Source organism: Phialemonium atrogriseum, assembly GCF_030411735.1.
Source record: "Phialemonium atrogriseum strain 8032-3 unplaced genomic scaffold QBC33scaffold_7, whole genome shotgun sequence".
NCBI lineage: Eukaryota > Fungi > Ascomycota > Sordariomycetes > Cephalothecales > Cephalothecaceae > Phialemonium > Phialemonium atrogriseum.
This window is the reverse complement of record NW_026848144.1, coordinates 25,667-52,068: the sequence shown is the minus strand read 5'-3', so window position 1 is coordinate 52,068 and position 26,402 is coordinate 25,667. Positions and strand designations below refer to the sequence as shown.

General features: G+C 48.5%; 5 protein-coding genes across 5 annotated transcripts; 4 read left to right on the top strand and 1 right to left on the bottom strand.

The window, feature by feature from the left end:
• The first annotated feature begins 250 nt into the window (after window positions 1-250).
• On the top strand, window positions 251-2,893 carry QBC33DRAFT_531995 (uncharacterized protein). Its single transcript, XM_060427347.1, has 2 exons — window positions 251-1,262; window positions 1,341-2,893. The coding sequence occupies exons 1-2, from the start codon at window positions 604-606 to the stop codon at window positions 2,515-2,517; spliced, it is 1,836 nt and encodes a 611-aa protein (XP_060285239.1). The 5' UTR covers window positions 251-603; the 3' UTR covers window positions 2,518-2,893.
• Window positions 2,894-4,828: 1,935 nt separating this feature from the next.
• On the top strand, window positions 4,829-6,450 carry QBC33DRAFT_487935 (uncharacterized protein; the record flags this gene model as incomplete). The annotated part of the gene is made up of 3 exons (XM_060425431.1): window positions 4,829-5,298; window positions 5,376-5,913; window positions 5,974-6,450. 3 exons carry the CDS (start codon window positions 4,829-4,831, stop codon window positions 6,448-6,450), a joined length of 1,485 nt encoding a protein of 494 aa, XP_060285238.1.
• Window positions 6,451-16,888: 10,438 nt separating this feature from the next.
• On the top strand, window positions 16,889-18,310 carry QBC33DRAFT_605200 (von Willebrand factor type A domain-containing protein; the record flags this gene model as incomplete). The annotated part of the gene is made up of 2 exons (XM_060432271.1): window positions 16,889-17,779; window positions 17,867-18,310. Coding segments are annotated over 2 exons (1,335 nt in total), but the record flags the coding sequence as incomplete, so codon positions are not given.
• A 2,462-nt stretch (window positions 18,311-20,772) lies between these two features.
• QBC33DRAFT_557079 (tannase and feruloyl esterase-domain-containing protein) lies at window positions 20,773-22,713 on the top strand (the record flags this gene model as incomplete). Its single annotated transcript, XM_060429781.1, has 3 exons — window positions 20,773-20,875; window positions 20,943-21,371; window positions 21,437-22,713. The coding sequence occupies 3 exons, from the start codon at window positions 20,773-20,775 to the stop codon at window positions 22,711-22,713; spliced, it is 1,809 nt and encodes a 602-aa protein (XP_060285236.1).
• Window positions 22,714-23,052: 339 nt separating this feature from the next.
• On the bottom strand, window positions 23,053-26,364 carry QBC33DRAFT_531984 (uncharacterized protein). The gene is made up of 4 exons (XM_060427346.1): window positions 25,339-26,364; window positions 24,363-25,241; window positions 23,761-24,287; window positions 23,053-23,668 (listed from the first exon to the last, which is right to left on the bottom strand). Exons 1-4 carry the CDS (start codon window positions 25,971-25,973, stop codon window positions 23,403-23,405), a joined length of 2,307 nt encoding a protein of 768 aa, XP_060285235.1. The 5' UTR covers window positions 25,974-26,364; the 3' UTR covers window positions 23,053-23,402.
• Between the last annotated feature and the right edge of the window lie 38 nt (window positions 26,365-26,402).

Here is a 26,402-nt window from a genome sequence, read left to right as displayed (position 1 = left end):
GATTGGTTAGACATAAACGCATAGAGAATGAGCCACCTTTAGTAGTTATGCCACTGATTGCCTGACGAGCCCGGCACTGACATCTTGAGCCGGGAACCGGCACGCGAAAAGCGGCTTGAAACAAGGTTATCGGTTGGGACTTGGCGGCGCATTCCGGTAGATAAAACCCGGGCTGTTGTGGGTCTATGCTCTGGGCAGTACGTAATGTCATCGCACCAGACGGAGAAAGAGCAATTGGCATGAGCAAATAGTTTCCCATCTTTCGAAACTCAAGCATTCCCTCGGAATTCCTTCGTTTGGAACACGATCCACGGCGGAGGTGGCCTATAATGGTATCGCTGCCTACACCCTCCATTCAGGTCGGCCGCCAAAATGGGTCCAAGCGCGCCACTCCCACTTTTGTTATTGATCGTCTCTTTCGTGCTCGCCTCCCGTGCGCATTACGTCTGAATGGAACATCGATTGCAGCAATCCACCCCAATTGATACTGGGGCCATCGCGATGCTATAAGAGGAAAATCTTGGCGATAACTGGTACCCGACAGCCGAAGCTGGGAATGGGCGCGAGCAAGGAGGAGGGGGAAGGAGCAAAACAAAATTGACAATGTCCAGTTCGCCCGGCGGGGCAATCCCACAGACATCCAACCCGGCGACAGCAACAGCGATCTCGGCCTCGAACGCAGTTAACCCACCGCTGGAAGCGAGCCCGGTCTCCGATCGAGCGGCTCAGCATGTTCACTATGCGGCGGATAACGACCTGGCCGTTGGCCATGACCCAAATCCTTCCGATCCTACCAATCGAATCGTACACCCTATCCCCGACCTCTCGCGTTCCGACAGCGCCCTGACCGGCGACATTCCCACGTCTCCCTCCATCAGGAGGAGGAATACGCGCGTGAGCACCCACAAGCCCGTACAAGACTTCGATGACTTCGAAAGCCGCCCTGGCTGGCATCCCGGTGCCGAACCTGGCGTCGACCCCACTAAGCCAGACGGCGGCCATGCCTTGAGGCCAACCCTCTCCGCCCCTTGCGATATCACAGTTGTCGACTTTTCACACGAAGATATGTCCATGCGGCGCTTCGACAATGACAGCCTGATCCCCTTCCTCAAGCTGCCGCAGCCAGCATGGGCGAGATGCCGCTGGATCAATGTCAAGGGCCTCAGTTGGGACGTCATCCAGGCCTTGGGCCAATACAAAAAGCTGCACAGGCTTGCAATCGAGGACATCATGAACACGAGGAACAGGACAAAGGCTGATTGGTACGCCTCCCCAATGCCCAAGTGTTGCCCCGCAAACCGTGTCTGACTGCGAGCACCGTATTGCTGCTTTGCTGCCAGGTTTCCCACCCACGCTTTCATCGTTTTGACCCTCCACAAACTGGTCCACCTTTGCAATCCGGAGGCGAAGGACTCCAGCGACTCCAGCGGCGAGGACGACGCGGTGAGTCAGTCGAGCAGACGGAGCCGTCGGAGCGGGCGCAGCGGGCGGAGCGGGCGCAGCGGTCGTGCACCAGGGGGCATCGCGCGGCGTTTTAGATCCATGCTTGACTGGTCGAGACACGAAAAGGCTGCTGAAGGAGGGCTCGAGGACGGTGAATATTCGGGGTATTCGAGCTCCCAGCCTACGGGGTTCCCAGACGCCCCTGCGCCCACTCTAGGGGGCTTTCGGACCATCCAGGGGTACCACTCGCCCGTAAATGATGCCCGCATCGCCTTCCTGGAAAGGCACTCGGCGTTGGCAGAGAAGGGGCTTTCCGTTGCTGCTGAGCAGGTGTCCATCTTTGTCACCAATGACAACACTGTCATCTCCTTCTTCGAGCTCTCGGCGGAGGATATCGAGCAGCCCATTATCCGCCGCCTCCAGACGCCCGACACAGTCCTCCGACAATCCTGCGACGCGTCCATGGTCGGGCAGGCCATCATCGACGCAGTCATCGACCTGGCCATACCCGTCACTGCCTGCTATTCGGATGTCGTGGCAGACCTGGAACTCGACGTCTTGACCCGGCCGGACATTGGCCACACCAAGAAGCTGTACATCATGATCGCCGAGATCAACAAGCTGTTGAGATTCATCAGCCCCATTGCCAATCTCATCAATGCCTTGCGCGACCACAAGACCGACTTGACGCAGGACGCGGCCATGAATGCGCTCCAGAACCCGCTGGAAGGTGTCATCATCACCCCGATGACGTACATATACCTCGGAGACGTGCTCGATCACTGTGTCCTGATCACCGAGTCTCTCAACCAGATCCGGAGCTCCGCCGACGGCATGATCGACCTGATATTCAACACCATCTCGGCCTCGCAGAACGAGTCGATGAAGCAGCTTGCCGTGGTCAGCATCATCTTCCTCCCCCTCACATTCTTGACCGGCTATTTTGGCCAGAACTTCGAGCCTTTTGGCCAGCTTGAACGAGGCATCTCATTCTTGTCAGTGCAGTCCATCTTTCCACACGATCCACTAACCAATATATATATACTTGCTGGGCGTGGTTATGCTGACATATAGCCTCGGCCCTTCAGTTGGATCATTGGTGCTCCCATCATGGTCGCGACCATTCTCGTTCTGATGAGGCAGACCATCTGGGACTACAGCAAGGGTCTCGTGCAGCGGCACCATGTCGGCCGTTTGAGGAGGAACAGGAGGAGAGAGAGGAAGAAGCGAGCTTGAAGAAGCCTGAAATGCTGTGGCTTTTGGTGGCTGGTTGAATTCAGCACCAACTTTGCCATCCCGCCCCCTTTATTGTCCGCCTGAAAAGGCTGGCATGCATGTTGCAACATCTAGTACTGAATGTTGATACTCAAACGTGCCATCTCCATATCTTAGCTCATTGAGCGCGAGGCGATAATTACCAGAAATGATTTATTAATTAATTACCTGCAATGACGGTTCTGGATGTGTCGTTCTCTCTCACTCGAGGCTGGGAGGAGGTTTCTGTCTAAGAGATGCGGGCCCTTGCAAGGCGCGCCGCAAGAAAAGAAATCTTCAGAATCGAGCACTGCTGCCGCCAGGGAAGGACTGACGGTTGGTAATTACACTGGACCTGGGTCGATAGTCGATACTTGCTGGATCGACAAGACTTCCAGCGCCGAACTGTTCGAAGCCACGGGTGTGCCCACTTCCATCCTCGACCACCTCAATGACCTCTACATCCTTCCGGTTGATAATAGGATGTGCTGGGCTCAACTCGCCCGACTATTCGAGGTGAAGACTTGATCTGCCGCCTCATGCAACTTTTTAATGCCAACATGCCTCTCCTATACAGGGGGAACGGGAGTATCTGTCTGCCTGCAGGAAGAGATACCAAAGACAGCCAATTATCACACCACGTTTCTCTAGGGATTCTTCTTGTCTGAGGCACAGTACAAACACTCCCCGGAGACGGGTCAGCCAGGATTGGCATGATCGCCCAGGCCCCACAAGACTTCCAAAAAGCCCTCGATGCGACGCCCTGGCCATGGTGGGCTTTCGGAGCCGCGGGGAGCCCGTGATGAGATGGATCATCACACCGTCGCGAGGTGGCCGCGTATAATCGAGACGCGAACCGCATGGACATCTAGGATGTCCAGGCCGTCTATGCGCGTCCGGTGAACCGACACCTTCGGTAGGCTGGGTCCCGTGGCTGGGTCTCGCCACGAGGTGCCTGGGGGTACTCGTCAGGCTGTGTCGTGTCGGAGGGCCAATTCCAGTCACTCTTTCTCTTTTCCCCTTCCCCTTCCCCGTCTGAAACCATCAACCCCCCGCTCCTTTGACGTCTTCAATAAACGACCCGACATTCCAAGCATCGAACCTGAGTCAAGGTGTGGACGCCAAGAGACTCATAATTATTCGCGGCGCGGGAATGGCACCGGCCGATGTCCCTGGGGAATCAATCGGGGCCAAATTTGAAGGATGTGTAGTATTGGTTACACCGCGGTTATGAGTGAGTATGCCTTTTATCCCAGTGGATATCTAGACGTAGGTAGAAGCAATAGGAAAAGCTCCGGGTAAGCTCCGGGAAACGCAACTTGGATGCCGTGCCAAACAAGTTGATGTCCTGCCTACCACAACCTCAGATGAGACGATTTGAGGTAGGCCCTAGAGCGGAAGTTGTTGACCAGCGCGCGGCCCCGGAGCTGCAGCTGTTCGAGGGAAAGGCTGGCGAACTGAACATATCGGAGATCAGCTAGAGAGAGTTCGGTGTACTTCTGCCCCCCGTTACTATAATCCCCAGCACGCGAGTATGACTCGCACATGTAGAATCTGGGAGCTGTCTCCTGCTAGGACTGTTTGCGTACGTATTTTAGGTATTCCGGGAGTTCCGAGCTGGAAGGGGGGCAATGCTTCCATGGAGGAGTGCGACTACATACCCGAATTCTGAACAATTGTCCAGTCGCATTCATTACGATGGGGTTCCTCGCGGCGATCTTTTGTGGGCTCTTGAGGCAATGAAATAACGGGATGTCATTTGGTTATCCGAAGGATTCTAGCCTAATATTGCTCGTCGCCTTAGACGTTCAATCCCTGCTCATTTTAGCCTATCCATAAGTCGAATCTCGAAGCCCTGGAAGAGAACCCCCCCTCGTCGATCTCCTCCACACTTCCGCGTTGCCGGGCATCAAAGGCCCGACTCTATATTGCGGACTCTAGAACCATGGAGAGAGAAACACATTTGTACCTGCCAACGGCATTATATACTCCGAGCCCCTGGTCGTAGTCTCTGTTGTCAATTGTAGGTATATATTATTGGTAGGCCCAGCCAAGCCTCCCCAACAGAAGAACCTGGTACTCAGGCCCATACCTCTTGTCTATGCAGCTTGGCGGCTCCCGAGTACCTAAGATGCGACTCCCATTCATTGGCCTATTGGTTACCTTACTTGCTTCGGTAAACGCTAGCCTCGTCCAGAAGAGAGCTGCTGTAGACGACTGTCTAGTGGCTGCCGGTGTTCCCACAGATATTCCAGGTTCCACAGACTGGAAATACGACGTCGCCCCGTTCAATCAGCGATTTAACTACACGCCAGTAGCAATCGTGGTACCAACGAATGTGCAGCATATACAATCGGCAGTCTCCTGTGCAGCCAAGGTTGGAGTCAAGGTCAACCCAAAGTCAGGAGGCCACAGCTATGCGGCATTCGGGCTAGGAGGGGAAGATGGGCATCTCGTGGTTGAACTCGATCGAATGAACGAAGTCAAGCTGGATCCAGAGACCAACATGTCCACGATACAGCCCGGTGCTCGGCTTGGGCATGTGGCTACGTCCTTGTATGACCAGGGAAAGAGGGCATTTAGCCACGGAACATGTCCAGGGTAAGCCGGCGCCCTCCTCCCTCGTGGGGTTGAAACTGCCAAGTTACCTAGCTAATCAGTCATCTCGGTCAAAAAAGTGTTGGCCTTGGCGGACACGCTCTTCATGGCGGCTACGGTTTCAGCTCTCATACGCATGGCCTTGCGCTTGACTGGATACAGTCTGCTACTGTGGTCCTTGCCAACGCCACAGTGGTCAACTGTTCAACTCAAGAGAACGCGGACTTGTTCTGGGCCCTGCGCGGAGCCGGGTCTTCCTTCGGAATCGTCACTTCCCTCCAGTTCAACACCTTTGAACCGCCGCCTGTCATGACTGTTTTCACTGCCGAATTGCCATGGGGAAACGCAGAGCAAGCAATGGCAAGTTGGACAGTCCTCCAGAACTGGACACAGAACTCCATGCCCAGCGAGATGAATATGCGTGTCTTTGGGTCCAGTGTCGGCGCCCAGTTGCAGGGTTTATATCACGGAGAACTTTCAGCTCTCAAAACAGCCATCGAACCATTGATGACTCTCCTTAACACATCCCTCACCGAAGTAGACGAGACGGACTGGATGGGAGGCTTTACTTCCTATGCCTACACTGACGACGTTGACTTGAGTCACCCTTACAACGCGGTATGTAACAACGTCCTCGCACCGCGGACCAGGAAGGTATAATGACTAAACCGGCCGCAGCAAGAGACGTTTTTCTCCAAGAGCTTGTTAACCTCAGCGCTTCCGGAAGAGGCTATGCAGGCGGCAGTTGATTATTGGTTGGACAATGCCCACTCGACATCCCGGATATGGTATGTCATCATTGACATGTACGGGGGCAAGAATGCTGCAATTCCCAAGGTTCCCGGAGAGGAGACTTCCTACGCTCATCGTGACAAGTTGTACCTCTACGAGTTCTATGACCGTCAGTTTTTCGGAACCTTTCCCGCCAATGGCTTTGACTTCCTTAACGGATGGGTCGACGCCTTCACAACCAATCTTGACACCACGCAGTGGGGTATGTACATCAACTATGCCGACCCAACGATGGATCGAACGGAGGCACAGGAGAATTATTGGCGACAGAACCTTCCCAGGTTGCAGCGGATTAAGGCCGACGTGGACCCCACTGATATTTTCTATTACCCCCAATCTATCAAAGGTTCGAATTTAGCGTAAAGATTGCTAGCTTAATGTTAGGGATTAATAAAGATTACTTGCATAAAGTAATAAATAGTTTAACTTTAAACCAATATACTAAGGAAACTACAAGAGTGATAACTAAGCTGTCTACTAATTAAGCATAATAAGTAATTTAATAATAAGCATTTAAAGTACCTAAGTTGTGCGATAACTCTTTTATAAAGATTATATAAAGATTACTTGATAATCTAACTTCAAACCTATATATTAAGGTAACCGCAATAGTGATGAATAAGCGGTTTGCTGATTAAGTATTCAAAAGGTTAGGTTGTGACCAAAGAGGTAGGTTGTGGAAGCAAAGTATTCAACTAGTGAAAGTAATGCTGTAAGCAGTAGAAAGGCAGGAAGTAAGGTAGGCAAGTAAGGTGCAGAAGACTAGTTGTATTGTATGGTTGATGATGATTTTTCCAAAGTTAGCCGGCTAATCTAACTGACTATATAGTAAAAATTCAGTCTTCTTGCTTTACTTGATCTACTAGATCAAACAACTTGATACCTCGGATCGGTTGATCAGACCGGGTCCGTAGGATCCGATTGTTTGAATCAGTAGTAATACGTAGATCACACACTTACAAGGTGGTGATACGTTCCAAGTGGTTTGACAGGGTTTGAAGGTTTTAGGTAGTTTGATTTTCTGCACCTACCCTGTACTTGCAAGGCTACCCTGGACTTGCAGGGCTACCCTGGACTTGCAGGGCTACCCTGGACTTGCAGGGCTACCCTGTCCTTAAGGTTAGGGTTGCCTTTGGCAGGAAAGTCCTTTGGACTTCAAATGCCAATTATAAGGTAAGCATTAATCACGTGACTTAGCTACTTTGTAGGCTTATAAATAAGTCATATGTGATGCTTAATTAGCAAACCGCTTAGTCATCACTATTGTGGTTGCCTTAATATATAGGTTTGAAGTTAGATTACCAAGTAATCTTTATATATACCCAACGCCCTCCTAGGACATTACAGCTTTTTAGTAGGTCTACTAATTCCCACGTTTTCTGTGCTTCTAATTCGTCAACTTCCGCTTTCATTCCTTTAAACCAGAGGGCTGCGTCAGGGCCTCTCATAGCTATTTTATAGGTTGACGGTTCTTTATTGGTATTAGTAATTACTAATATAAGCTCGTCAGCTTCAGCTTCTGCTGTATTTGGTAAAGCACTATATTTAATTTGTCTTGTAGAAGGTTGTGGGTTGTGATTTTCAATATCACTTGTTTGATTTAATTCATCTTCTATTAGACTATTATTATTACTTGATTCAATAATAGGCGTAGACCTTAGGCTTTGGTTTAAATCAACTGGATCGCTATTTAAAACCTCAGCTTCATTATTTATATTACTTAAATCGTTACTATTTAAAGTAATATTTGAAAAATCAAGTAGTGCTTTGGGTATTTCTTCATTTTTGGACTTTATAGTTGTAAGAAAGCGGTTTTCCATTATGTATAAATCTCTTGTCTAAATAAGCCTTTTATATTCAAAGTCCTAGATCTTGTAATTATTACAGTCTATACCGTAACCTATTAGAATTCCTAGTATGCCACAAAAGTCTAGTTTCTTAAAGTCAAGCCTCTTTCTTTTAAAGTAAACTAGGCTCCCAAAGACTTTAATATTGGTAATATTAGGTTTTTCACCACTTTTGGCTTCATATAGTGTCTTAAATCCTAGCTTACTATATAGAGTCCTATTGTATAAATAGGTTACAGCTAGTAAAGCCTCTCCCTACATATATTATAGTAAATTACTATTTAATAGTATACACCTTACTTTATTTAGTAAGGTACGATTAATCCTTTCAGCATTTCCATTTTGTTCTTTAGTGTATGGAGCTGTGATTTGGTGTATTATACCAGCTTCATTAAGTGTGATTTTAAAGCGTTTATTTACATATTCAGTGCCATTATCAGAGCTTAGTATTTTAATCTTATGCTTTAAGCTTGTCTGATTTTCAGCTTTAGCCTTAAAAGTTAGGAATGCACTGTAGGCTTTGTCTTTTAACCTTAGTAAGGTAACTTCAAGGTATTTGGTCTTTTTATCCAAAAAGGTAATAAAATACTGGTAATTATCGTAAGTTAATGGCGTAATTAGGCTACATAAATCACTACTGATTTTATCTAGGTATTCATAACTAGTATTATTGCTAGTAACCTTAGGCACACTATTGGTTATATTTGCCTGTATGCAAATTTCACACTTATGCATATTGCAGTTATTTGCAAAATTTGCATTAGCATTTTGAATATCTTTATAGCCAGTAGTATTATTTTGGTTATAAGAATTGTTTTCAGTAGTGTTTATAGTTATTGATTTTATTACGTCAGCAGAATTAGGTTTTGCCTGACAGTTGCCTTGTAAATTAAGCTCTACTTGGTGTACGGCTGTTTTTCACTCTATGTACAGCCTTTTTGAATTTCAGCCACAAGGTCTTACACAAGGCCCTGCAATGCTTACCGCCTACTAAATTTGGTAATAACCAACATTCCAACCACTCCTTTGTAATCATCACCACTACTTATGCTAGCGACAGGAAGTTAAAAACAGCACAAAGTTTAATTTTTCAATGTTTTGGTATATACCTTTACAGCAAATTTACTAGGGAAAGTACATTAGAATACATAAGTGTAAAATTCTACCACTGTGTTTACACTTGATTTCTATCTACTTAGTAAGTACTGTCTATAAGGCACCTATGAGATTAACTTTGTGATTATCGTTGCCAAAGGGGTTGTCATCTAGCCTAACCTGCCTAGCTAGAGGGGCTAGGAGGCTTGGGGAGGCTAGGGCGCCTAGGGTAGAGAGAAGTGTATAGTATTGCGGCCTGCTTGTGATGCCTCTGCTAGTATTGACCTTCTTTGCCTTTGTTCTGCCTGCTGCAAGGTCTTTCTTTAGCCAGCCTTGCTTTCTTGCCATTGTTGTTGTCTAAAGAGCTGCTAGCGCTATACTTGGTAGCAGCCTCTAATTACCAATATCCTTTGCAGTCAAATCGATGCCCTTCTATTGAGATAGATGACAGCAGCTACTAGCTAATATACACTAGTTGCTCTAAGCACTTGGTAGACTGCGTGGCTTGGCAAAGGCAAAGAGCCTAGCGCTTTGCAAGCAACCTTTAAAGACTTTAACTTTGAAAGGGTTGTAGATTTAAAGGTAGCAGTTAATATCGTCTTGTAAAAGTAACCCTATTAGCTTGTAAGTCTAAATAAGAGTATCTTACATACCAAGTTGCGCTAAAGGTGCCAATATAGATAGATATCTTCAATCTTCACACTCTTGCTGTCTTCTTCCAATTGCAGTAGCTTGTGAAGGCAAGGCAGGCTATACTAAGCCTAGTGATGATTTGAACAAAGGCTAAGCAGTCTATATAGCCTTATTAGTCTAGGGATTGCTCTAAAGGCAATTTGATGCTGGTTTTTTATCAAGACAAGCGCTTTGAGAGAGATCTGTCAAGAAAGATTGCTAAGGTAGACCTAACCACTAAATTTAAAGCAGACCTAGGTCTATTAATCCTTTTCTTCACGCTTAAAGCTGCGCTTCTAATCTTTAACTAGCTTCTTGGCTAACTAAACAACCTGCTTAAGGGTAGACTTGCTAGTAACCTTATAGCTTTTAAGACTATAGTAGGCGCTTTTAGTAGGTAATGTAGTGCGCTAGCTAAAGTTAGTATACCAAGAGATATATGCCTATGCCTATTCTTCCTTCTTTGGCATCACTGTTTTTTCAATATACTTCAAGATTGCCATCTAATCTTTAAAGTCTCTCTTTATTATAGCGTAAGCCTTGTTAAAATCACCTTTAGTCTTCCTATAGATAATATAACGCTACAGGACAAAGAGGCTAGCCTAAGAATTCTCTACGCGGTTAAGAAGCTTGCTAATATTAACATACTGGCTAGTCTTAACGTAAGAGTTAAGGCATTAAAGCTTATCGTTATCTTTTTCTTCAGAGGCAAGGGCAGTCAATAGAGGAATCACATGATTGTTATCTCTATACTGATAAAGGTGGCTATATTCTGGCTTGTCAAGCGTTGCTGCAAGCATAGAAGCAGGCGTAGAAGCAAGCATAGAAGCAGGTAAAGGCATTTCCATAGATGCTAGAGCTAGGGCTAGGGCTAGGGCTAAAGGCTTCTTCTACTTCTTCTTGATATTCAACACTATATTCTTGTTGATATGGAAGATACAAAGCTACTGCTATACTATATCTCTATACACCTCTGTCAAAGCTGTCTTGACATTTGCTTCTTAGTCTGTAATAAAGACTCTAGGATAGGTAGCATTAATGCAAGCCTAAAAAGCCTCAAAATGTTAAATCAACTACCTGTATCTCTTTTTGCACTTATTGTCAATAAATCCAAAGCAGGCAGTAAAAGTCTAGTTAATATTCGCAACCCTAGTGACTTGGAAAAGCAAGAGCTAGTATTTGTTAGTCTTGTATATATTGTCTGCCTGTAAAACCTAAGGGAATTGCTTTTACTACTGCTTACACTAAGAAAGCGTCTAAAAGAGGCTAACAATATAGCTAGAACCGTTAAAATTGTACAAGACTTTATGCTTGATATCTTCTGCCTCAAAGGTGCAAATTACAGACTAGGTAGGCGTATAACTATTATAGGCTTGCTTTTTTTGCTGCATGCAGAGGTTCTCAAGGTCTTTATTGGTAAAGACAGCGTTAGGAAATTCGTCGCAGAGGATTTGAGAGATATTGCGACTTTAGATTGCCAGGCTAGCCTTAGTGATCTAAGCAATGCGCTCTTTCTAAAAGTCTGTAAACCTATGGTAGTTGTAGTGCTTGTTAGGCTAAGTAAAGGCTTTGTGATTCTTGTAATAGTCTTTGCCTTCCTTAATCTTCAAGACATACTTCTAGTCTGTCTTCTTAGTTGCAAAGGCATAAGCTTTCCAGATACACTTTACTTTAGAAGTTAAAGTTGTATAGGAGTAGGCTTTTAAAAGGCAGGCGTTTCCTTAGTTGCAATACTAGTCAACCTGCGTTAGACTCCTGTCATGATACTTGGAAAAGCAAGTGCGCAATATGGCAAAGCTGTAAGCTTTTGCCTAGTCTTTCAAATCGCCTTCAAGCGCCTCTAGCAAGTCGTACAGATCTCACAGGCAGTAGGTTACTAGCAGGTTTGAGAGAAGAGGTTTAGTCAAAAAGTTAGGTTGTAACCAAAAAGGTAGGTTGTAGAAGCAAAGTATTCAACTAGTAAAAGTACTGCTATAAGCAGTAGAAAGGCAGGAAGTAAGGTAGGCAAGTAAGGTGCAAAAGACTAGTTGTATTGTATAGTTGATAATGATTTCACCAAAGTCAGCTAGCTAATCTAACTGACTATATAGTAAAAATTCAGTCTTCTCGCTTTACTTAATCTACTAGATTAAACAACTTGATACCTTGGATTGGCTGATCAGACTGGGTCTGTAGGATCTGATTGTTTGAATTAGTAGTAATATGTAGATTACACACTTACAAGGTGGTGATACGTATCAAGTGGTTTGACAGGGTTTGATGGTTTTAGGTGGTTTGATTTTCTGCACCTACCTTGTACTTGCAAAGCTACCCTGGACTTGCCGGGCTACCCTGGACTTGCCGGGCTACCCTGGACTTGCCGGGCTACCCTGGACTTGCCAGGCTACCCTGGACTTGCTAGGCTACCTTGGACTTGCAGGGCTACCCTGTCCTTAAGGTTAGGGTTGCCTTTGGCAGGAAAGTCCTTTGGACTTCAAATGCCAATTATAAGGTAAGCATTAATCACGTGACTTAACTACTTTGTAGGCTTATAAATAAGTCATATGTGATGCTTAATTAGCAAACCGCTTAGTCATTACTATTGTGGTTGCCTTAATATATAGGTTTGAAGTTAGATTACCAAGTAATCTTTATATTCAGCTATAGTAGCGGCGATGAGGTTGATGAGGTTGGTAGGTTGGAAGGTTGGAAGGTTACTGAGGTAGGTAGGTAGGAAGGCGGAGTGCGATTCTGCCGGCAGTATTACATGGGCCTGCTTCCACTGAGGCGCAGGCGAAATTTCACCAATCAAATTGCTCAATTCCTCGCACGGGCCATATGGCCGTACACGGAGTGAAAAACGGCCGTACACCGAGTGGAGCTCTGTAAATTAGGTGGATAAGTTTTCTTGTTGGTTTTGGATGAATTAGACAAAGTTGAATTTAATCCACTAGAAATTGCTATATTTAGGCTATTATATAAGCTTTTGTTAAGCAGATTTTTGTTTTGAGTAGTACTCTTAGTTATCTTTTGATTACTAATCATACTTTTCTTAGTAGTCACATGACTACCTTGTAAATCAGTGTTTTTCGTGTTTTTCAGCAGGTAGCCTATAGCTTTTGCACTAATATAGCCCATTCTTTTGTGCAGTAATTCATATAGTGCTTTTACACTACTTTCTTGTACTATATTTATAGTAGGCTTAGGCCTTGTAATATTATGTTTTTTAATTACTTTAATAGGTAGGTAATATAAATTACCTATTTTATCACCTTTAGTGATTACTTTATTATTTCTAATAAGTGCACAGCCTGCAAATGAAAATACTGATTGTACATTCTGAAGTTTTCCTTGACTTATAAGGTTGATACCAATTTGTGGCATATAAAGACAGTTTTGCAGTAACATTTTTTCTTTGCTGTCTATAAATTCGATATATACATTTCCATACCCTGTAATTTCTAGGGTTTTTGCCCCGCCCCAACTAACCGTAGTCTTACACTCTTGCATGGTCTAAAATAGTGATTTATCACTTATAATGTGAGCTTCTGCAGCAGTGTCTATTACAAAGTTAGCTTTGTATATAGAATTTGACTTGGTTGTTAATACCTGGACCTGCTTGGTATTACAAGCTTTGATCTTTTTAATCTAGTCGCTTAGATTGGCTAGCTTATTGTCAGTCAATATTGACTGAAGTTGAGGGGGTATATTATTTGTAATACACACTTGTATTTGCTTTTCTGAATATTCAGAAAGCAGTTGTTCCATATCAACGTCGCCAAATAAATCAACTCTGTCAGGTTGTTCAAAGTCCATTGGGTCGCCTTCTTGACTGCCTTGGCTACTGCCCTGGCTACTGCCTTGGCTACTGCCCTGGCTACTGCCCTGGCTTTGAGGTGGGGTAGGTGGATTTTCTGGGCTAGTAAGGACTGGCGCCACCACCGTTGATTTTTTGTGAAGGTTGAGGGTATTTTCTTCCCTTTTTTAGAAGGCAGGATTCCCGCGTATTGAAGGGTCCCGATTTGAGTCCCAACCTTCGGGAGCTTTTTCAGGGAATAGGTAGAAGCACCTAGTGGTATTATAAGTAGCCACTTTACAGTGGTTACACCAAGCCCCTTTTGTGGATTTCCACGCTGCCTTTTTAAATCCTTGATTAGATCCATTTTTCTGACTACCTTTGTAAGGTTTATTAACCTTGTAAGGTAATTTTGACTGCCTTACTACTATTACTTTGGTAGTAGATCCTTCATTGTCTGCTAGTCTACGTGATTCATCAAGCAGACTATTACACAACGTAGTCAAAGTGTAAGCTTTGATGTCTTTACGTAAGGCTTGCGTGATATTTGCCACGAATCCTTCGTATCGATCAGTCAAGGCATTTAAAATCCAACTAAGGATACACTCATCATTGAATTTCCACCCTTTTTGGTGTAATTCAGTCACCAGCTCTTTGGCTTTGGTGATAAATGCGTCCATACTGGCAAAATCTGCCAGTTGAATTCGCAAGAATTCCTTGAATAACAAGTGGTTGGTAGTAAAACCTTCCGGCTTGTAAGCCTGCTGCAGGGTATCCCATACAGCTTTAGCTTCTTTCAAGTGCTTGATATGTTCAAGTGGTTCTTTTCCACACAAAAGCTTCAGAAGTCCTGCAGCTTGCTTGTTTTCTTTTGCAGTAGGGACTTTAAAGTCACCTCCTTCCTCAGAATCAGGGGTTTTATACAGGCAGTGATCCAGATCCTTCATTTCTAAGGCAACTGGCACATGAATCGACCAAGTAGGGTAGTTGGCTGCGCCAGTAAGGAGAGGAATAGTGATTTTGCTGTCCATTTTGAGTGAAAATTCAAGTGAAATGGTAGAAATCAAGTGAAAAATTCAGTTAGAAAGACAAGATTGTGTTGTAAAAAGGATGATTTTTGTGTATTGTGTGTGAACCAGTTACTTTGGAAGGAAACAGAAAATACCACGTGAAAAAGGATGAGGTTATTAGTAGAAATCACGTGACAGGAAAGAAACCAAACCAGTGGTTGCCTTAATAATCAAGGTTGAAGTTGGAAGGTGTGTAGGTTGACTAGTTGAAAGAGATTGAGCAATCCGGGCTCATAACCTCAAAAGGTTAGGTTGTGACCAAAGAGGTAGGTTGTGGAAGCAAAGTATTCAACTAGTGAAAGTACTGCTGTAAGCAGTAGAAAGGGAGGAAGTAAGGTAGGCAAGTAAGGTGCAGAAGACTGGTTGTATTTTATGGTTGATGATGATTATTTTTCCAAAGTCAAGCGGCTAGTCTAGCTGACTATATAGTAGAAATTCAGTCTTCTTGCTTTACTTGATCTACTAGATCAAACAACTTGATACCTCGGATTGGCTGATTAGACCGGGTCCGTAGGATCCGATTGTTTGAATCAGTAGTAATACGTGGATCACACACTTACAAGGTGGTGATACGTACCAAGTGGTTTGACAGGGTTTGAAGGTTTTAGGTGGTTTGATTTTCTGCACCTACCCTGTACTTGCAAGGCTACCCTGGACTTGCCGGGCTACCCTGGACTTGCCGGGCTACCCTGGACTTGCAGGGCTACCCTGGACTTGCAGGGCTACCCTGTCCTTAAGGTTAGGGTTGCCTTTGGCAGGAAAGTCCTTTGGACTTTAAATGCCAATTATAAGGTAAGGATTCATCACGTGACTTAGCTACTTTGTAGGCTTATAAATAAGTCATATGTGATGCTTAATCAGCAAACCTCTTAGTCATCACTATTGTGGTTACCTTAATATATAGGTTTGAAGTTAGATTATCAAGTAATCTTTATATTTAAGGAATTCTTGCGAATTGAACTGGCAGACTTTGCCAGTATAGACGCATTTATTACCGAAGCCAAAGAGCTAGTGACTAAATTATAGCAAAAGAGCTGGAAATTCAATGACAAGTGTATATCTTTAGTTAGATTCTAAATGCTTTGACTAACTGATACAAAGGATTTGTGGCAAATCACGCAAGCCTTATGTAAAGACATTAAAGCTTACACTTTGACTATATTGTGTAATAGTCTGCTTGATAAATTGCATAGACTAGCAGACAATAAACAATTTACTACTAAATTAATAGTAGTAAAGCAGTCGAAATTACCTTACAAGGTTAATAAACTTTACAAAGGTAGCTAGAAAAATAGATCTAACCAAGGATTCAAAAAGACTGCGTAGAAATCTACAAAGAGAGCTTAGTGTAACTACTGTAAAGTAGCTACTTATAATACCACTAGGTACTTCTATCTATTCCTTGAAAAAGCTTTTGAAGGTTGGGATTCTAACTATAATCTTTTAGTTTGCAAGAACCTTGCTTTCCAAAAAAAGAAAGAAAATACCCTTAACCTTCACAAAAAATCAAAGGTTGTAGCGCTAGTCTTTACTAGACTAGAAAATCCACCTACCCCACCTTAAAGCTAGGGTAGTAGCTAAGGCAGTCAGGAAGGCGACTTAATAAACTTTGAACAACCTAATAGAGTTGATTTATTTGGCAATGTTGATATAGAACAATTGCTTTCTAAATATTTAGAAAAGCAAATACAGGTGTATATTACTAATAATATACCCCTTTAACTTTAGTCAATATTAACTGACAATAAACTAGCCTCTTCAAGCGACTAGATCAAAAAAATCAAAGCTTGCAATACTAAGTAAGTCTAGGTATTAACAACTAAGTTAAATACTATATACAAAGCTAATTTTTTAATAGACACTGCTGTAAAAGCTTACGTTATAAGTGATAAATTACTATTTTGGACGATTTAGGAGTGTAAGACTATGGTTAGTTGGGGTAGGGCTAAAACTCTAGAAATTACAAGGTATGGAAATGTATATATCGAATTTACAGACAGCAAAGAAAAGATGCTATTACAAAACTGTCTTTATATGCTACAAATTGGTATCAATCTTATAAGTCAAGGAAAACTTCAAAATATACAATTAGTATTTTCATTTGCAGGTTGTGCACTTATTAGAAATAATACAGTAATGCTATACTACCTACCTGTTGAAGTACCGTTTCGAAGACGGCCACGGAGTCACCATCTTCACACACTCCCTACCTACATTGCACCGCGGTTCGGCAACCTGCCGCGATGACTTTCGCGAGCTATGAGCGTGTCAACAAGCCTCCGCAGCTTGGTTGCTGAGGTCGATGTTCTCGCTGGAGACCCGATCGAGTCGATCAGTTTAGCACCCACGATGTCACCATCGACATGGGTGTGGCCCGGAGAGCCTGCCAAAGCTGGCGAGAGTTTCTCCAGTCTGGCCAGAGGGAGGATCCCAAATCGGCCTTGGTCCAGCTGCGTGAGACTGTCACATGCCTGGAGCAAGACTTCGTGCTGGACATCTGCACCCGACCTGCCGCCAGCAAGGAGAAACCTTTCGCTTGCGTCGAAACGCACCCTGAACTGCCGAGCCACCGAGCCGTAATGGTTACCCTCACCCCTGATTTGATGATGGGGGCCCAGACCTCAGCCAACACGGATGACGCGGGCAACACAGACAGCGGTGGCGAGATCGTCTTCCTGGCCGATCGATCGGGGTCCATGGAAGACAAAATTGACGCTTTAAAGTCTGCCATGGAGTTCTTCTTGAAAGGCACCCCATCCACTGACGACGATCGCCGGATCTGGTCTTTCGGCGATGAGCCATGCCGTCTTTGGGAAACGTCGAGCCTATACAACGGCGACAACCTGCAGGGGGCGCTTGACTATGTAGGCTCAAGGTTTAGGGCGGACATGGGCGGGACACGACTGCTGCCAGCCCTCAAGGCCATCGTGGCCGCCAGAGACACCAACACGACCACCAACATTGTGACTCTCACAGATGGGGAGGTCTGGGACTTTGAGGAAACCCTCGACTTCGTGGAACAGACAAGGAGGCACAGTGAGAACCGGGTCCGCTTCTTTTGCCTCGGAATTGGAGCTGCGGTGTCGCATGCGCTCATCGAAGGGATTGCCAAGCTCGGCGGAGGCTACGCCGAGGTCATCCCACTGCCGAGCGAAGGGGGCTGGGAATCCCGAGTCGTTGCGGTGCTCAAAGCCGCCTTGACGAGTCACGTCGGCACTATCGGTGTTGAAATGGTCGAGAGAGAAGAACTAGGACAGGCCAGGGGACCCGGTGAGTTGCACAGTCCTCAAAGCTCCGCACTGCGACCGAGAGTAAGGCAGACAACCGCTAACGGGTCATCAGACGGACCCAACCAGGCTACTGGCAACAATCTTCCCCCACATCGACAGATGATGCGTTCTCCGGCGGATGTCTCAACTATTAGCCCGTTCGTCTGCAGCCGCGTTCTCATGCTCTACGAGTCCTTGCCAGCAACTGTGGTTCTCAACAGTCTCCACGTGAAAGTCACAAGACCTGGTGGCGAAGATCTCATCGTGTCGGTCCCTATCAGGGTCCTCGGCGTCCCAGATTCCACCATCCACAAACTCGCCGCTAGGGCCGTACTGGGTGATGTGGAGCGCGGGGAGAGCGCCATTCATCTCGGCCCCAATGCACTTCCACGCCACTCCAAACAGGAACGGGTCATGGCCAAAGCGGAGGGCAAGCGGATCGGCTGCAAATACTCCCTCGTGTCCAAGTGGACCAGTTTTTTCGCTGTTGAAGAGCCCTTCGAGCTCGAGGAAGCCCGGCAGGACCCCTTTATGGATGTAACCGCCGACATCGAGCTCATCGACCAAGGCGAACTCGACCTCTTGCGTCCTCGCATGCGCCAGCAAGGCGACGCTACAAATATGGTGGGTGCAGAGGAGGCCGACGACACGGCCAGTGCTGAATCCAGTTCGAGCGACGACGAAGGGGTTGAAAAAGGCCGAGACCACCATGATGGCGATGACGATGACGATGACGATGGAAGTAACGACGATGGCGACGGTAGAGGGAACCATGGTGCTGGCGACAACTATGAAGACCAAGGTCCAAGCGACGAGCAGAACCGGAATGAGGAGCAGGACCGAAGCGAAGAGCAAGATCCTAGCGACGACCGAGATAGCGGGGCGATGGCGAGAGACGTTCCCGGCAATTCTGCGTGCCTCAACCTTCAAAATGAATGGTGCTTCTCCTCTACCTTTACCCCCTTCTTTCAACCCCAACCCAAGGAAGACAGCCATACGATGAAGGACAATATCATAATTGACACGACGAATTGGCCCGGCATATCAAGCTATCCGAATCAGCGGAAGTTGTCATCGAGTGCATTGCAATGGTCCCCGCTCAAATCTGTAGGCAGCAAAGCGTCTCGGAAGTTCGACGACGATGCAGAGTTCGTCGAATTGTGCAATTACATGAGACAGAGAGGCAGAGGAGTAGAGAGAGGAAGAGGAGGAGAAAAGACCGTTATCCTTCCCACAAGCAGTTTGCCAAGTCTGCCTTATCGATGGATGAATGGGACTTGACGAAGTCAAAGATGGCTATGCAGGCACCAGTCTCCAACCTCCCCGCCTCAACGGCAATGCTCGACGCCACAGTCGTTGGACGCAAGTCGGAAGTGCAGCACACAATGGAGGCATTCGTTCGACACCTCCTACCTTTTCAGCAACACGATGGCTCCTTCGACATTCCCGCAGACGAATTGACACTCCTCGGAAGCGATTTTCTCCTTGCATTGCCCTATGTTGAGGGCAAGGTTACAAGGTGGCGACCTCGCCTGGGGTCTTCGATTTCTCCCTGACTGCGAATGATGTTCGCCGGACGACGCATACAACCTTAATCATTGTTATCCTCGAAGATCGTTTCAGCAAGTGCTGGACACTCTGGCAATTGATGGTCTCGAAAGCAACTTTATATCTCCCGAGAATGCTGCATTACACTTTCGAACCGGTGATGCAGGTGACTCGCCAGTTTCTCGATGGCGTCCCTATTCTGTGGATGCAAATGGTTTCGCCACCGCCGAATGTTGCCCTGGTTCAGACCAGCGTTGTGTGCGATACGGCTGGCGAACGTACGAGCGACGAGTCCCAGATACCGCCATTCCGATCCTTCGTATTTTCAAACACGCCAATGGCTCAGCCGGATTCCCGACCCTCCATCCATGCCGAGACTGACGCGGCAGCTCAGACAGAGACCCTCAGACTCTGAGTGCGGCCCCCACTGCTGTCACCAGTGCTAAAGTGGTCCAAGGGCCGGGGGACCGATCTGGACAGCAATCCGAGCAAGAAGCGCGAGGCAAGGTCACCTCGGGGCTGGCTGAAAGCCAGCCGCCCACGATACCCGGCGGCCAGGCGACCCGGGAACGGCGGGTCTCGCTTGAGATTGCACCTTGGGACGATGAATGAGCACAACCTGCCACAGCCGACGCTCTGCCGGCTCGGAGAGATTATGGCAGCTGTAATTGGCTTTGGTAAGAGACGGAGAACTACTGCGTATAATTACTGGATGTTAGCAACCAAGTTGCTGGATCTGCTTCTATATTTAGCTTTAGCGATTAACCCCACAATCCCGTGGCTTGTTTTATATGACTTTAATTAACAGGCCTTCCAAAACCGGGACAAATAAATACTGCACACACACAGTAACGTCCCAGGTGACAGGAAATTAATGAAGAGGCTGAACACATTCCAACTTCAGCGCTAGCCCCATCCTAATATTGCCGACATCTTCGTGTGTTTGTCTACCTTCCGAGAACAGGAAGTAAGTGGTTTTGGATATACTGGAGCGAGAGGACTGTGTTGTTAACTGTCCCCAAGATTCCGTTCCGTCCGCTACGCTACCTTGAGCGCCCAAGCGCAGTGCGACCCAACGTTTCACGGCTCTCTGACCGGCTCGGGTCGCCAAGCAAGGGCGGCAACAACGGTGCCGGTCACGAGATCTGAGAGCCGGCTTGCCAGCATCGACGTCACGGCAAACCTCTTTTTTTCTCACCATTCTCCCAACCCCGCATCCGCAGTCACCCAGTCAGTGGCCTGTCGAACCCCAGAGGGTTACAATATTGGCACATTGGCAGCTCGCAAGTCCCACACCCTCTGCCCTGTGCCGCGCGTAGCTCCTTCCTAAAGTAGCAACTCCCCCAGGAAATAACCCCGCGTGGGATGAAGTCATGGACCATCTACCTGCGTACGAGTAAGGCAAGATAATGGCGCCGCATCGCCGCAAGATGGGCGGGCCCGAGCTGCCTGCGAAGGCAATGGGTAAGGATGACGGCCACTCGCGTGGGAGGGGAGCGACCCAAACTGCAGGTGAGGTGCCGAGCCATCGGAACTCGGGAGCCCCCTGGTATTGTTCGATGTATTTAACATTCTGCAGGCCCCGGGACGAGAGCTGCCAATCTCCTTAATGGTTCTACTATTGAACGACTGCCCCTCATGGTTTGTCTTGCCTTACCTGTGGTCTGGGCATTGCTTGCCCTGGCCGCCCGCTTCGTCGACGCCAATCTGGCTTGGGCACCGCGAAACTCGGCCAAGTGCAACGCCGCCACGTTCCAGCGCGCCCTTGTTCGCTCCGGCGCCGAGATCACCAACGTCACCTTCGTCCCCAAAGGCGGCAGCTTTGGCGAGGGCGCGTCGAATCTCTTATATCCGGTGAACCCGACCAACCTAACCGAGCTGTGCGCCTTGACAGTCAGGGTGACGTCTTCTCCCAGCTCATCCTACCGGTTCGGACTGTTTCTCCCCATGGAACCCCACCAATGGAAGGAGAGGTTTTTTGCCGTAGGAAATGGCGGGTTTGGCGGCGGTAGGCTTCCTCTCTGGCCAATGAGACAAACACAGGCAGGCACGGCGATCTAATGACACTCTCAGGCATCAACTGGCTCGATATGGCGCCCGGCCCCCATTACGGCATGGCAACCATCTCAACAGATACGGGCCATAACTCCACCACGGCCGACATTACGTGGGCGAACAAGCAGCCCGAGAAGAAGACCGACTGGGGCTGGCGCGCGCTGCATGGCTCTGTCGAGCTCGGAAAGAAGCTGACCGAGGCTTTCTACGGAAAGCCGATCAAGTACTCGTACTATAGCGGCTGCTCGACCGGCGGCCGGCAGGGGCTCAAGGAGGTGCAGATCTCCCCCGGCAGCTTCGACGGAGCCCTTATTGGCGCCCCCTCGTGGTACACCAGCCACATCAACCCTTTCGTCGTCAAGTTTGGCGCCTACAACCTGCCGGTTGGTGCCGACCACCATATCCCAGTCGAGCAGTTTTCATGGATCGGGAAGCAAGTCGTGGAGCAATGCGACGAGGTGGATGGCGTGAAGGATGGTATTGTCAGCGAACCGGAAGCCTGCAAGTTCGACTTCGACAAGATCAAATGCCCAGACCAAACAAAGAGTCCGAACTGCCTCACAGACCAGCAGATTGAAACCGCCAAGAAGATATACAGCGACTCCTACACCGACACCGGAGAGTTCATCTACACAGGTCTGACGCTCAGCTCTGAGGACCAGTGGTTCATCCTGCTGGGCAGCGACGTGCCGAGCCCCTTTGGCGTGCAGTATGTGCAAGACTTTCTATTCGACGACCCCAGCTGGCCGTGGCAGGAGTACAACGACAGCGTGATGGCGTATGCAGTGCGGCACGACCCTGGCAACTCGACAGCGGCGCAGTACGACATCCGCCGCTTCCGCGACCGCGGCGGCAAGCTGCTCATGTACCACGGGCTGGCGGACGGGCTGGTGGCGGAACGGGGCTCCATCTACTACCACAGCCAGACGGTCGCGGCCATGGGCAACGTCGACTCCTGGTTCCGCTTCTTCCAGATCCCGGGCATGCAGCACTGCGCCGGCACGACCGTCGACGCGCCGTGGAATATCGGCGCGGCCTTCCAGACCAGCTCCATGGCCGCCAACGCGTGGTCCGTCCCCGGCTTCCGCGACGCCGAGCACGACGCCGTCCTCGCGCTCATCGACTGGGTTGAGAAGGGCAAGCCTGTCGACAGGATTGTCGCTACCACGTGGCGTAGCCCCTTTAACGCGACGTCGGGTGTCCTACGCCAGAGGCCGGTATGTCCGTATCCCAAGAAGGCAAGGTACAATGGGAAGGGTTGTGAAAGCCATGAGCGGAGCTGGGAATGTAAGTAGATATACTCGTCTTAGTTTACGGGGTTGATATGGAGGCTAGGAGGATCAGATAATAACGATACTTTGGCATTAATTATACGCCACGTACCCACCTAAGTTATGATCGCGCGACTGTGTCTAGACCATCAAGGTTCTGAACTAGATAGCCAAGCTATGTGTAAGCTTAAGGGGAACTTGCACTATGGGCTGGCGGTACAACTCGTGTCAATCATCGAACGTCCCACACTATTTCCAGGTCGCTTTGCTCCTAATGCTTGTATCCATTCTACATAAGGAGTTAGAATTTCAAATTGGATCGATCGAACAACCACAAGTTCCATCGTGGAGCTGCGAAGCTGAAACCGTGCAGGAATCTTCAAGTTGGCCAGGCTTGTAATTGTAATACTTGGTGGGGAGTTGTCTGACAGAAACGCGAGACGCCCTCGGGACTAGTGTCTGAGGCGTTGACGCTGAAGTCACCAAATACTTAAGCATCGGCTAGTGCACATGCAACCAAGATGAAACAAATGGCCATTGGATTAATTATCTTCGCGATGACAACACCACGTACGGTCGAATTCTGGAAAACCTGTAATCAGGCCAAAACATCTGGAGATCATGCAACAAAGCCACGTAACTGTTCATCAGCTGGTCAACTGAGAAATCTAGGTCTATTTCCCGCATCACCACGGGGAAGAGTTTGTCTCGACTCATCGGTACTTCTTCTTTGGAACTGGCTCCTGTATCTCCTCATCGGGCGCAGTGGTGAAGGCGCACTTCCCAACGCCGTCTGCCGTCATTTCCACGCAACCCCAGCGGACGGGCAGCATGTACCCGTTTTCTCGATCCTTCTCGGGAGAGTGGCAAGCAGCGCCGATAGCTCGGCTGTTGGTCGAGACCATCCGCATGGTACCGTCGTAGGTGCGAAAGCCAATGAGGACGATGGCTAGTACTAGGACGAGTCCCACGAGTAATGCTGATGAGATAATTAAGGACGTTAGACGTTTCCTCAAACGACAGCGATAAAAAAGGGTATCGGAGGAGGTGCCAAAGGAAAGGAAACTCAACTGATAAATATTGCAATGGGGCTATAACCACACGTAGAGAAGGAGTTTTTGGGATCAGCAGCACCGCTCGGACGCAGGGCCGTGATGCGGGCGAGGAACAGACTCTGGGAGATGAGCCAGTGCATAAGGCCGGAGGACAGGTACAGCGGGATGCCATAGCGCAGCGGCAAGGAGATGAAGTAGCTGGAGCGCTGGAGCCCGATCGGCTCCGAGACGCGCAGGGGCTTTCTCTTTCGGGGGTCGCACATGCGGCTGAACTCGCGCTGGACGAGGAAGGTGCTGAGCATGGAGTTGTAGAAAATGTAAAGTATCGACAGGATCAGCTGAGGCAGGTTGGACACGACCACGTTCGCCAGGAAGCCCTCCGGGTCGGCCCTGGGCAGGCCGATGACCAGGTACGCGTACGGCTGCAGCTTCCCGAACCCCATTTTCCAGAACTGGGAGAGGGTCGTCTTGACATTGCGGCGGCGGAGGCTGGGGAAGGATTGGAAGAGCAGGCCTGCCGAGACGCCTATCACGGCCAGGAACCTGTTTGTTTGTTGCATGTTAGTTAGACTATGAACCCCGGTTGTTGGTATCAAGAATTGACATGTTTCCCCTTACATGGAAATAAGAACTATCCACCGTCTCAAACTCGCAGCAGCCATCCACCGTTTCGACTCGATTTTGAACTCTCTTGGCTCCTGGGAGGTCGATACCGGCTCCTTGACCAGCCGATTGCGCCAGGTGCGTTTTGTGGTGAAGTCATGCTTGGTGGCCAGACACATGTTCTGGGTCCTTTCGTCCGGGACCCGCATGAAGGACGAGATGGCGTCTCCGAGCGTGTACAGCACTTCCTTCTTCTCATCCCCCAGGGCCTTGGCCTGCCACCTGCGAAACGCCCAGATGAACAGCATCACCAGGGCTTTGATGAGGTTGAGCGAGCACACGACCCACATGATCCAGGGCGAGTACTCGAACCGGCACTGTGTCGCTAGGAGGGCCGGCGGCTGGACGAGGCAGCGGCTCACTTCGTAGTGCGGTGGGCCCAGGAACCATTTCGTGACGGGTTTTGGAGGGGAGAGGGCCACAAAGGAGCCCGTGCCGTTGCCCAGAGCCCACATGTTCTTGCCCCATCCGTCCGATCGCGGGATGATGGAGACATACATCAGCAGGCTATCTTCGGGGGGCGTCTGGACGGTTTGGTTCTTGACAAAGATCAGGACGTTGCCCTGGGGCGCGAAGTAGTCGTCGTACAAATCGAAGCACTCGGAAACGGTCTTTTTGAGATACGGCATCGACAGAGCGTCTCGTCGCATGTCCGAGATGATCTTGGCGTAGTCGTCCGGCGGGTTAACTCTACTTTCATTCCATCCCGGATCGGCGCCCCTGTTGATCTCGGCCGTTGAAAGGCTAAAATCAGCTCCGTCAAGAAACGAGTCCTTGACCACAGCAACGGTGTAGTCGAACGAGGACAACGACTGGAACACGGCGGAATTATATCTTGCGAAACCGCCCCCCAACCGAGTCAGTCAGTTTATGAACGGGGTTAATGAGTCAAGGTAGGCATTCGAATAATGCTCTCTCCCCGTTTACCTACATTAGATGAATCGGAATCGAGCTAAAAGCCAGCAAGGCCCACGACACCTTCCTCCACCCGTTGATGTGGAGCAGGTTGCGCAAGCTAGGGACGCCAATGTCGAGCCACTTGCCGGCCGTGTGCGCATCGTTGACGTTCGCCCGCGTGGGCGCCGCCTGGAGCTGCATGCAGTAGTTGGAGGCCGACAGCATCCCCGTGGAGAGCAGGTTGATGAGCAGGTGCAGCCACAGGTTGAGCTTGCCGACGGTGGCACAGTCGCCCTGGTAGATGAGCCCGACTCCGCGCTGGGTGTTGAACTGGCTCGCCGCGAAGACGGTCAGCCCGAAGTTGCTAAGCAGGATGGCCAAGATGACGATGATCTGCACCATCAGCGCACGGCTCCGGCGAGAAAGCCAGATCCGCCATTCCTTGGAATTGGGGTCGTCCTTGAGCTGCGGGAACCACTGCCAGAGGTCCTCTTTCTCCGCGAAGCGACTTGTCTCGAAGACCTTTACTTCTGCGTCGTGGATTTCTGCTCGGGCGGCTTGTTTAGCGTTGGCTGGGTATGGCTCGTCTGGTGTGGGTCCGGCTGGCGGGCTGTCCTCAATATTGGAGGGGGAGTCTCTGTCTTGCGTAACTCTTATTTCTTGGTCCATCCTCCAAGCTCAGTGGTCGGGCTGCTGCGTTGCTTCACTGGGCACGACCAAGGAACAAGGAAGTATTTAATGACTGGAGGACGAATAACAACGCCGCTATGAGACGCCGAATACTAGCAGGGGAAAACAGAAAAGGGGGGATCAGTATGAAAAGCAGACACGGATTCTGTCGACTGTGAGGCTGTGTCAAAAGAAGGGTGAGGGGAGAGGCATTATTGTATTTTGTGACGTTGTACGACGTAGTGGCCAGAATAGGATGAGGCTGAAGACGCATGTAGGCCTCAGTCAGCATATAATGACCATCCTTCAGCGGTGTCTTGAGCAGAAGTGCATCTTGTGTGTGGCCACTGACGCAAAGAAGCTGCAGCCACCTTGGGGGCTAGCAACAGATTGCACCAATCCCGAGGCAACAAGTCTCCAAGACGAACA